This window comes from Anolis carolinensis, chromosome 5 (genome assembly GCF_035594765.1).
Source record: "Anolis carolinensis isolate JA03-04 chromosome 5, rAnoCar3.1.pri, whole genome shotgun sequence".
Taxonomy (NCBI): domain Eukaryota; kingdom Metazoa; phylum Chordata; class Lepidosauria; order Squamata; family Dactyloidae; genus Anolis; species Anolis carolinensis.
This window is the reverse complement of record NC_085845.1, coordinates 13,152,806-13,165,145: the sequence shown is the minus strand read 5'-3', so window position 1 is coordinate 13,165,145 and position 12,340 is coordinate 13,152,806. Positions and strand designations below refer to the sequence as shown.

The window sequence follows — 12,340 nt, the reverse complement described above, 5'->3', positions numbered from 1 at the left end:
ACAGTCACCTATGTATCCACTACCAAGTCACTGCACTTGAAAGATAATCATATTTGGAAAACAAGAGATCACCTAAGTAAGAACCCGGCTGTTAGGAATTGTGGGAGTTGAAGTCCAAAACACCTGGAGGGCCCAAGTTTGCCCATTAATTCTGGAATAGATGCACCCTTTTTATAATGGAGGATGTGGAGGATCAGTAAACCTGATGAAGAAGATTAGTTAAGGTAGTTCTTGCACCTGGGGCACTTCTAAACTCATAAAAAGGAAGGTAGTTCTGACACCTGGGGTGCTTTTAAACCCACAAAAAAGAAGGAGAGAGAGAGATTGAGAGAGAGAGAGAGAGAGAGGGAGAGGGAGGAAAGCAAGTCACTGCTGCTCCTTTCTTTGTTTTCAAGGTGACCCAACCTGCCTGGAGGCAAGATCCCAGCCCTCTCGCCTCGCCTCCGCAGCCACACTTTCGGTGACCTCCGCCGAGGAGCGTCTCCCAAACAGGTTGCAGAAATATTTACCTTTCCGAACGGGGAAGCAGCGTCGCGATGGGTTTTCAAATGACCTAAAAGGGGGGCGGGGTCTGGGGGCGGGGCTTGAGCCAGGGAAGGGGGCGGAGCCGCCAAGGGAGAGAGGCAGGTGAGCCTGAGCCGGGGAAGGCGGCCAAGTAGTTGCGTCCTCCCCGGAGCCGAGCCTGCGCGCAGGTGCGTCTCTCTGCTCTCTCTTCCTTGCCTGGCCGGGGCTTGGGCGACCCAGGGTGGTGTCCCGATGGGAGCCGGCTCCAAGGAGAGGGCTTGAGGGCACGGAGCGGCCGGGATGGCCCTGGAGCTGAGCCAAGCCGAGCTGCTGGACTTCCTGTGCCAGTCGGGCGGGCGAGTGGCCAACGCCGCCTTGGTGGGCCACTTCAGGCGCTTCCTGCGGGACCCCGAGGCCGGCCCCGAGGAGCTGCAGCGCCGCCGGGACCAGTTCAAGGGCTTCGTCAACTCCGTGGCCACCGTCAAGACCGAGGGGACCGGCCCCGCCGCCAAGTACGTGGTGCTCAGGAAGCGCTACCGGGAGCTGGTCGGGGAAGAGGGCAAGGCTCCCCCCGACCAGTGCCGCAGGGCTGCTCTCCATCACCCGGGAGGGGAGGAGCTCGGCTGCAGGGCCTCCTCTGCACAGCCCAAGGGCGGCCAGCCCGGCAAGGAGGCGCCTTTGGGGCCCAGGCTTCCCTATATTGGCCCTCCAGCCCCCCAAAGGGAGAAGCAGCCTCCCAGAGAGCTCAATGGGACCCTCCCAGAGGCTTCTCTGGGTCTTCGGGGCTTGGCACCGGTCTCGGAAGGACTCATCTTGCCTGTCAGTGGAATGGGCCAAGGTGGCACCCAGCAAAGGATTCAGGACTGGGTGGCAACCCATCACTCTCCCACCGAAACCATCCCCTCGGTGACCACCCTTCACTCTCCCATCGCAACCAATTCCTGCCCAATTCTGGACCCCATCTCCTTCCCTATCATAGAAATGGGTGCTCCTCCAAGCCAAGGTGGCACCCAGCAAAGGATTCAGGACTGGGTGGCAACCCATCACTCTCCCACCGAAACCATCCCCTCGGTGACCACCCTTCACTCTCCCATCGCAACCAATTCCTGCCCAATTCTGGACCCCATCTCCTTCCCTATCATAGAAATGGGTGCTCCTCCAAGCCAAGGTGGCACCCAGCAAAGGATTCAGGACTGGGTGGCAACCCATCACTCTCCCACCGAAACTATCCCCTCGGTGACCACCCATCACTCTCCCATTGCAACCAACTCCTGCCCAACTCTGGACCCCATTGCCTTCCCCGTCCTAGAAATGGGTGCTCCTCCAAGCCAAGGTGGCACCCAGCAAAGGATTCAGGACTGGGTGGCAACCCATCACTCTCCTACTGAAACCAACCCTTGCCCGACTCTGGACCCCATCGCCTTCCCCATCCTAGAAATGGGTGCTCCTCCAAGCCAAGGTGGCATCACCCAGCAAAGGATTCAGGACTGGATGGCCACACATCCTGCTCCTGACTCGGATAATGCTTCCTCTCTGACGTCTGGACTCCATCGTGCCTCTCGAGACCCCCTGCCCGTCTTCCGCAGCATCCGGTGTCAACTGTCCCTTCAGGACCTGGAGGACTTCATTGAGAAGGAGAGCTCTGCCAGCGAAGAAGGGAGCAGTGCCAGCGGAGGGAGCGACTCCCACCGGACGGAAGGGGATACGGGCTCTCCTCTCCGTCGTTTGGGGGTTCGGAGCAGGATCGAGGCAACCAGGACAACTGGGCCAAAGGGGCCAAACACCAAACCGTATGCCAATGGGCCAAGAGGGATGCCACCTCCTGCCAAGCAGAATGGCACAATCCCCGGCCACCTTGTGTCAGTCCCTCAGTCAGTCCAAGGCAACAAACCAAGGGGCAAAGAAGCTGAGCAGCCAAACGCAGATTTACCCAAAGCTAAAAAAATAGCCAGGGCTCCTCCTCCCCCAAATCTTGATGCTTTGCTTAGTCCACAACTGGTCTCAAAACAAGGACGTGCAACTAATAAACCGGATTTGGACAGACTGGCTCCAGACATGGATGGGTCATCTGAGCACAGGTCCTCCTTGGTACCGCTAGAGCCCCGAGAGCACGCTTGGTTGGTGAAGGTGGCCACAGGGTCCTGGATGCAAGCCCGGGCTCTTCTCCTCGAAGATCCCTACCTTGCCACCCGCAAGGACTTCATTTCGGGCTATACGGTGCTCCATTGGCTGGCCAAACACGGGAATGTCCAGGTGTTGCTGGATGTTGTCACTGGTGCCAAGAAAGCCGGTGTGCCTCTAGATGTGAACGTCAAGTCTGGCTGTGGCTACACACCACTGCACTTGGCGGCCATGCATGGGCACCAGCTGGTCATCAAGGTCCTGGTGCAGAAGCTGCAGTGCCACGTCCAGGTGCGGGACGGCAGCGGCAAGAGGCCCTGGCAGTACCTGAGCAGTGCCACTTCGGGGGAAGTTTGGCAGCTCTTGGGGGCACCTCGGGGCAAAACCATCTTCCCAGCCCGTCCTATTACCAGGCCCAACAACTCTCCTGCCAGAAAGGGCAAGAGTCCAGAGCTGGGCAGAAAAATTAGCAGGACTGCTTCCTTGGCAGCTTACTTGAAACCTCAACACATCAAGTGGAAAAGGGGAAACAAATGCCCCCCGTTGCATGAGAGAGAGGAATACAGTGATTAAAACTGCTGGGATCCTTGCCGAACAGAGATTCAAAATGTGAGACCCTTTGTGGCCCAGGTTTTCTTCCGACTGCACTGTGGGATCTAGAAGAAAAAGCACTTTATTCCCCTTCCCTTTATTTATTCCAGTTGGGTCTGGTGTTTGGAGGAAACACTTGTAATTTTAGATATTTCTGTCCTAAGGAGTGCCTGGCTCATGGAGGCCTGTCAAGGCATCTCCTGTTAAGTTTTGTTGATTTGGAAAGGTAGATGTTCAATAGATGTGAAGCAAGCAATCCTCTTCCATTTTGCAGGATGGTTTGGGACAAATTCATTCATTTTCTTACTAGGAATGAAAACAAAATTTGCTTGTTTGGAAATCTGGTATTTGGAGGGCAAACAAGGGCTTGAATATCCCAAATGCATTTCAATCCTTCGTTGGAATGGGTATGTCTCTATGCAAGAGGGTTTTAAAAGTATTTTAAGTGATTTGGGAAAAAGGGATGGGAGGTCATTGTTAAAACCATGATTATAACAGTATTGTAAATCCCATTTAGGGAGAAAAGATGGCCATGTGTTCAAATACGGGGTGCCATGTACACTGTAATTTGCCAGATACCATTATTTATCTGCCTTTAGAAACACCTGGGGGGAGGAAGATCTTGACAGACAGACAGAGGAATTTTAATTAACTGGGGAATTACCTCATTGCAGAGGAGTTTAAAAGTAATCTTAAAAAAGCAAACTGTTTTGCTCTGGTGGGTGGGTTACAAGATGCTATCTCAGATCAAAGGAGTGAATGAACCGCACTAGTCTCCCACAGCACAAGGCGAGACTTTACAGCAAATACCTGTGGGGTTTTTTCTATTTTTTTAAAGCCTAATAATAAATTGTATTGCTGCTAATTTATCTCAGGATTGTTCTCTGTGTTAAGTATGTGTTTTTGTTCTCTTTTGTTGCCTAAATAGTCACCTTTGGGTGCTTTTCTAAGGGCATGTATTTACATTCTAAACCTTTGAAATGAGAAATGTTTCAGCTTTTCTTCCTAGAGTCTCTGACACTGTATTGTTGAAGGCTTTCATGGCTGGTATCACTGAGTTGCTGTGAGTCTTTCAGGCTGTATGGCCATGTTCCAGAAGCTTTCTCTCCTGACGTTTCGCCCACATCTGTGTACCTCACAACCTCTGAGGATGCCTGCCACAGATGTGGGTGAAACGTCAGGAGGAAAGCTTCTGGAACATGGCCATACAGCCCAAAAGACTCACAGCAACCCAATCTCTGACATGTTACAGAGATGTCTGAGGGAGCGAACATGCCCTGTTCACTTAAATACTGCCCAGAGCTTGGAAAAACACTTTTGGACTGCAGCTCCCAGGCTTCCACCCACACCAGGATGGTCAAGCTGGGAGTTGAAGTCCAAGGAAGTGACTTTTCTGATACTGACCAAACTAGTTGAATTGTTGGCATACTTTGGCTAAATAGAGCATGTATCTATCAAACAAACAGAGACATTTGTAGCCAAGGAAATTACATAGCAGTGGGCTAGGTCAGAAAGAGAGAAGTTTGTCCCCTATCTTGTAGACTTCTCTTCAAGGAACATTCATGGAAAGAGCCATAGTTCAGAGCACATGGATGCTCTACAGAAAGTCTTTGGTGCAATCCATTGCTTGTTTATGTTGGCTGTGGGAAAGTTTACAGGGTGAAGAACCACTACATCAGCCTAGGCAATGCAAGAAGTTGCGGCAGTCAGCTTCCACCCTGCCTTGGGGCGACATGCTGGTGCCAAAAAGCAAAAACGGAAACCAGCAGTGACTAAGTAATCTCTGTTTCACATAAAGCACCCAACCTGGGTGCTTTATGGACCAAAACCAAGGTGTATAATGATAGTGTACCTTGTTTGCTAGGATAACCTTGGATATGTTTCTCCTTGTTTGTTTGTTTAGGTTTTAAAAATGAGGACACTATGGGAAAAAGTCTCAGCTCAGTTATTATTCACTTCTTGGAAGAGTTCAGGCTTGGATGGCCCTAGGAGGCAGTTTTGTTGTTGTTAACCTGCTGTCAAGTTGACACTGACGTATGGTGATCCTATTAAAGCTAGACCCCCAAGTCATCAGTTTTCTCAGGTTGCAGATACTGTTTACCTCTCCTGTTGTAGGCAGTTACATTAGGTCAGAATTGGACCCTGCTCTTTCCCATGTGGAGCTTTATTATATTGTTCAATGAAGACATTCTGCTGCAACCTGACACTAAAAGTCTGTGGCATCATCTACACTGTCATATAATGCAGCTTCAGAATGCAGTTTAACTGCACTTAACTGCATTATATGGCAGTGTAGACACATATAATCCAGTTCAATACAATTAAACTGCATCCTGGAACTGCATTATATGGCAGTATAAACGAGGCCTATGTTTCTGCAGTCTTCCTTCATCAATGCTGATGCTGCTAAAAAGATTTCAGATAAGCAAACAAGAAAAGGGGAGCTGGGGAGCATGTAAGGAAGGGTTACTTTTCCAGAGTCTTTGCTAAGTGAGCTATGACTATAATATTTTTCTCTGGAGTTGTCTGTATAGTTTAAATTGTATGCCATTCTGAAATGACAGAGTGGGATAGAAATGTTTTAATTAATTATACCACAAACAACAACTATAATGTTCTACTCATCCCTTTATTCAGTGAATGTTTATAATAATATAATAATATGCAATATGACGTACACCTGACTACCCTAAATGCATGAGATCCTGCATGATCTTGGATGTTAAGCAGGGTCAGCCATGGTTAGTACTTGGATGGGAGACCACCAACAGGTACTGTAGTCTCTATTTCAGAGGAAGGCTGTCAGAATCACCTCTGTGTATTCTTTTCCTAAGAAAACCCTATGAAATCCACGGGGTCACCATAAAGAAGAAAAACTTTTTCCTCTAATAACATTTTGCTCTAACAATGCAGTTGAGTTCAAAGACATGGCCATGCTTGACTGGAATGTCAGGCAGAGAAAATATGAAAATTGTAATGTAGGTTTTTATAGACTTAGGTCTCCTTTCTCAATGCTTTAAAGTGTTCCAAGATGCTTTGCATACACAGTTTCAATGATCCTTGCATCAACCTTGTTATGTAGGCTTGTTACTGCATCTGTTCTGTGGATGGGTTCACAGCTGAAACACGTATGCCTTGGTTAAGCAAGCTCTCATGACACCAGGCACATGAGTCACAACTGGGTTGCTCAACAAAGCACAAGGGAACAACCATAACTCTTGCTCTCTCTGGGCTCCCAGTACCATCATCTGTAGTTCTTGCTCTTTTTGGGCTCCCACTACCATCATCCATAGTTGTAGCAATCTCTAGCTTCCTCCCAGTTTCCTGGCTGAGTTGGGTGAAATGACCCAGAGATTGCAAGGGGAAGTGTATGCAGGAAAAAGGATTAATCTTCTCTTTGCCGCACGTCCCGGCTATAAATAGACTCTCGCCCCCAATCCCAGCCTTGTTCTTATAGGGTTTGTGGCATCTAGCTGCGACCTAAGCTGTTTGTAGCTGTGAGATCTAAAGCAGGGATTTCTTGACAGAAGCTGTGACAAAGCTGGTACAAGCCTGCTCAGTACCCAGCCAACTAGGAATGGTGTACGTGGTGTTCTTCCAGATGTTGTTGAACTGCGAGTCCAATTTGGTTTAACCAGCACAGCAAATTGCAATAAGACAATGGAGATTATGGTCTAAAACTACAGGGCCATCTGGCCCCCATCCTTGCTATAAATGCTGGGAGTGGAACAAGTGAATTTTGCAAACAGCACAAAGTTAACAAAGTAAACAATACGTGCATTTTATAATTTGCAATGTAATGGGCATTCGGAGTAAATATGTCCACCTCTGATGTTTTTCCTGATGTTAAATAGATGCAGTATGATGTCTAAGGGCACATTTGTACAAGCCCCAAATTACAGACATGATATTTCTGTAGGTTTGTTCTGAAGTTGAATTTTTATGTAAGTCAGAACAGGTACATTTTTAAAGTGTATCTCTAGCTATATACATTAGAGTCTCACATATCCAACATTCGCTTATCCAATGTTCTGGATTATCCAACGCATTTTTGTAGTCAATGTTTTCAATACATCATGATATTTTGGTGCTAAATTCATAAATACAGTAATTACTATGTAGCATTACTGCATATTGAACTACTTTTTTCTGCCAAATTTGTTGTATAACATGATGTTGTGGTGCTTAATTTGTAAAATCATAACCTAATTTGATGTTTAATAGGCTTCTTCTTAATCTCTCCTTATTATCCAACATATTCGTTTATCCAACATTATGTTGGCCCGTTTATGTTGGATAAGTGAGACTCTACTGTACATAAGCTTTGGATAGCATAGGGAAGGGTTAACACCCCTGTGGTGTTCGTTTTGCAGTTTGTGTCCCGGCTCAGAAGATTTCACCTCACTTTCTGTCCCTGTGATAATTGGATTTTGACAAATTTGGCTTGTTATGGAAACAAGGATTGGTGATAAAGCTTCTGTTGAAACAGCTTTTCCCCATGATAACTCTTTCAGGAGTGAATTTCCCTTCCTAGGGATAGATTTCTCACACTTCCTATTTCTCACCCCTGTCATTTGAGACGACAAACAAACAAACTATGAGTCATTTGTAAGTTTGATGTTTATAACCCAGGGACTGCCTGTCTGTGTATTCTATCATTTGCAATGCAATGGGATGGGACGAATGGGCATTTAGAACACATATGCCTGTCCTGATGCTAAGCAGATTCAAAATGATGTCCTAAGGGGCACATCTGTGCTGTAAAAGTTATGCAAGACACCACCTTTAACTGACATAGCTCAGTGCTATGGAATCGTGGGAGTTGTAGTTTGGCGAGGCACCAGGACTCTTGCAGAAAAGACCAAAGATATTTGTGAAATGGCAACTCCCATTATTTCATAGCATTGAGCCATGGCTGTTAAAGTGGTGTCAAACTGAATCAGTTCCACAGTGTAGATGCATTCTTAGTCTTTTAGTTTCTAAAACTTCAGACCTTGCTTGTCTTCTTACGTTTCAGGTCTGTTCCATTTTTATCACTTTCTCACTGCTCCTTTTGAGTTGAAGAAAGCATTCTCTCCACGCTGCAAGAAGCTGTTGGAAGACCACCTTATTCTTTTCAGGCCCAGATGATGAGTTATAAAAGAGCAAACAGGCTGCTCCTAAAATTGCATACAAACAGCCTGCTGCTAACATCGCATCCTTTTGCCATAGGAAATCTCCCGCCAGCTTTAAACAGTTCCCATCTGCTGCTTTTTCCATGTTTCTATAGGTGATCATTCCTAAATGGTTTTGTGGATTTTATGTTGGATTCTTCTAAAACATTTTAAAATATAGAGCCCATATGTTGACGTGTTTAATTATGAGATTTATGGGATACAGTTTCTTATCAGTTGCAGGCTAGGTCACACAAGATGCCAAAATACGCAGCCTTCTGGGAGAACATGCTACAGATTGCAAATCTTGACAGTTTGTGCAATATGTTATTTGCATGGTCACAGCAGGGCTTGGAATATATCATTTGAGGACTACAACTACAAGCTTTGGATAGATGCAATGCATTAACCCCTTTTCATCTTCCTGTCTGGAATTATTTTTATTGTGTCAGAAGTGACTTGAGAACATACTGCAGGTCGCTTCTGGTGTGAGAGAATTGGCCATCCACAGAGACATTACCCAGACGTGTTACCATCATGCTGGGAGGCTTCTCTCATGTCCCTGCAAGCTAGAGCTGACAGATTGGAGCTCACTCCATCTCCAGGATTCGAACTGGCAACTTGCAGGTCAGCAACTCAACCTTTAGGTCAGCAATCTTGCCGGCACAAGGGTCTAACCCATTGTGCCACCGCAACTCACTGTTTGGAAAATGACATTACAGTAGCACAAATATCTCAGTTGTGGGTTTCAATGTCTTTTATCCAGCTTGCTTTCTTGACCATAGAGAATTCCTTCTCATTTTAAAGTTCATATTTACATATGCATTCTAAGGTACATGACTGGGAGTTAGTCATAATGTGTACGTATTTGCTTGGAGTAGACTTTAAGCCTTAGAGCCAGAAGAGTTAGTGCGTTGGACTTTGGTCAGAGTTCAAATCTCTGTTCAACCAGGAAGCTGGCTTGGTGCTTTTTACTCTAGGCTTGTTATGAAGATACAATAAGGGAAAGCCACATGTACGGTAGTATCTCAATGCACTGTTGCTGAAGCAGAGCTGGAAAGCTGTCTGTTTTTAAAAGCTCTTGCTGTTAAATATGGTAAAGTTGTAGTTCTTTAACTTATAACAACCTTATGGATGAGAGACCTCAAAGAGACTTTGCTGTCAGCAACCTTGCTTTAAGTCTTGCAGACTCAGTCCCATCGTTGCTGTAATTGAATCAATCCATTTGAAATGTAGTCTTCCTCTCTTCTTACTTCACTGAGTATTATAGCTTGAGTATGGCTTATCTGAAATGCTTCCAACCAGAAGTACTTTTGCATTTTGAAATACTGGTATTTACATATTATATACATAATGAGACATTTTGGAGATGAGATACAAGTCTAAACACAAAATCCATGTATGTTTAAGATACACCCACCTTATACACATAGCCTGAAGTGGATTATATATATATATGCAGCATTTGTATCATTTGTAATAATTTTATGCATGAAAGAAGGTGTGTGTACATTGAAACATCGGAAAGCAACCTGCCACCCATGTGGATGATTTTGGAGCATTTTGGAATTTGGATATGGGATATTTGACCTATGCTGTCTTTTCCAATAAGTCATTTCCTCTCATAGTATATTCAAGGTAATCCTAAGGGGTATTTTAGGGTTGAAACAATACAACTCCCTCAAGATCACCCAGTGGCTTTCTATGGCTCAGTGGGAAATTGAACTCGGGTATCTAGAGACAGAGTCCAGTGCGCAAATCACTATACTGTATTGGGTTAATGTTTAATTCAGAAAATACCTGAATTAGAACGGAAGAAAAATTCCCTGAACTCTTATCAAAGCTTGGGAAAAATAGATAAAAACACATCTGATCTGGGATTGCAAAAGAGGGATATCTGAGAAGATATATAAGAGTTACCGTAAATAGGATAACCAACATAGAGCTTGAGTGTTGAACTGTGACTATGGAGACAAAGTTTCAAATCGCTACTTGGCCGTGGAAATCCACTGGGTAATCTTGGGCAAGTCACACTTTCTCAGACTCAGAGCAAGGGAAATACAAAGCCTGTCTGAATGAATCTTTCCAAGAAAACCCTTTGAGTCACCATAATGACTTGAAGGTGGACAACAAGTTGCAGGAGGCATTAAAACAAAGGGTTAGGAATCCTGTTTTGATTAATTGTATGTATCCTTTTGTCACGGTGGCGCAGCAGGTTAAACCACTGAGCTGCGGAATTTGCTGACTCAAAGGTCGGCAGTTCAAATCCACAGAGTGGAGTGAGCTCCCGTTGTTAGCCCCAGCTTCTGCTAACCTAGCAGTTAGAAAACAAACAAATGTGAGTAGATCAATAGGTACCACTCCATGCAGCACTCCATGCAGTCATGTTGGCCACATAGTCTTGGAGGTATCTTCGGACAACGTTGGCTCTCCAGCTTAGAATTGGAGATGAGCATCAAACTCCAGAGTGGAACTCAACTGGATTTAATGCCAAGGGGAAACCTTCATTTTTGTCTTTACTATCTTTTTGTCTATGCTGGATACCCAAAAGTATCCATGCATACTGGGAGTGGGCTAGTGGAAAACTTTTGTAAGAGCTATAGCCTCTGTGATGTTCCTCAGTTTGTTGAAATTATGCCACTCTTGAAACTGATATTATGAGAAGAGGAAAATATGAACTTGTCTGGGAGAGTTTTCCCACCATCTTCTGCTGACTTGCAAGGGATTTATCTGTTAACTGCTTTGCAAGGTCTCAAGATAGCGGCAGAAACAGCAAATTGCTTATACTGAAAACTCTCAATAAAACACTCAAATAGACCTAATAAATTCAGCCTTCAACAACAGACCTAATAAAGACAGCAGCCAAGCCAAAATAATGATAGCAGCACCCCAAGTAACATCTTGCCTACACAAAAGAAAGCCTGGACATTTAAAGGAAAATTACCTACCAGGAGTACTGGTTGTGCATCTTATATTGATGGTTGGTGACAGAATCTATTCAGCAACTCTGAACATAATCCAGTTTCTCTTCTGCCAGAAAAATGCCCACAGGCAGGTGTCCATAGGATGAGGACCAACTCTGCATTTCATTTACATGTGTATGTCTTTGTTTGGCCCTTTAGTCAGGTGCCTGGAGAAAACTTCAAAGGGTTGGGCATTTTATTTTAAAAATGAACCGTTATTACAAACCCTGTCATTTTTAAGAGTGGATTTACATAATGGCCCTCTTGGTTCCCTGAGGGTTTTCATGTGTACAGCCAAGGCTTATAAAGCAAACAAACAAACAAGCGTTCGGTATTTCTCCTGAGGCTCTTATGGCTGCCAAGGGCAAAAACTGAGCAGAGCTGCTTTGCATGCACTGGAGGGGTACACACAGAGGAAGATGCTTCACCGAGTCACACAGCAACACATGCTCCTTCCTGGCTGCCATCTGATTTCACCCTCATCCCATCCATCTGTTTGCTGATCACACTGCAGCTAAATTAATTCTTTCAGCTTTTTTCTCTTGGCAAGGATACTGGACCCTTGGCTTTCTGCAGGAACATGTCTGGGTAAAAAATGGTTTGATCAAAATGCAGCTTGCACTGTATATTTCACAACACAAAAACCCTGGCATATATATCTGTGATGCACTATTGTTGATAGTCAAATGTGAAAAATTGCTTGGGGCAATCCAGAGATCAGGATTATAAAGAACTTGCATCAGTCACCGTGCCATCAAGTTGACTTTTATTTATGGTGACCCTATGAATGAGAGACCTCCAAGTCACCCTGTTATCAACAGCTCTGCTCAAATCTTTCAAACTCGAGGCCATGGCTTCCTTCTTGGACTCTATCCATCTGAGATGCCATTGGTTTGGATGACATGTATGTGTTCTGATTTTGTGGAATCATTACTGCTTGTGTCACCCAATGCAACAGCTCATGTTGTCACCGCATGGGGCTCCACCTGTAGCAAACAAGACTATAAT

The 12,340-nt window shown here is 45.4% G+C and overlaps 1 protein-coding gene across 1 annotated transcript; it reads left to right on the top strand.

The window, feature by feature from the left end:
• Window positions 1–579: 579 nt before the first annotated feature.
• Window positions 580–4,090, top strand: sowahb (sosondowah ankyrin repeat domain family member B). Its single transcript, XM_003221845.4, has one exon. The coding sequence runs from the start codon at window positions 805–807 to the stop codon at window positions 3,196–3,198; it is 2,394 nt and encodes a 797-aa protein (XP_003221893.2). The 5' UTR covers window positions 580–804; the 3' UTR covers window positions 3,199–4,090.
• The last annotated feature ends 8,250 nt before the right edge of the window (window positions 4,091–12,340 follow it).

Coding starts and splice junctions, on each gene's coding strand:
- sowahb (XM_003221845.4), top strand. CDS start 805: ATGGCCCTGGAGCTGAGCCAAGCCGAGCTGCTGGACTTCCTGTGCCAG.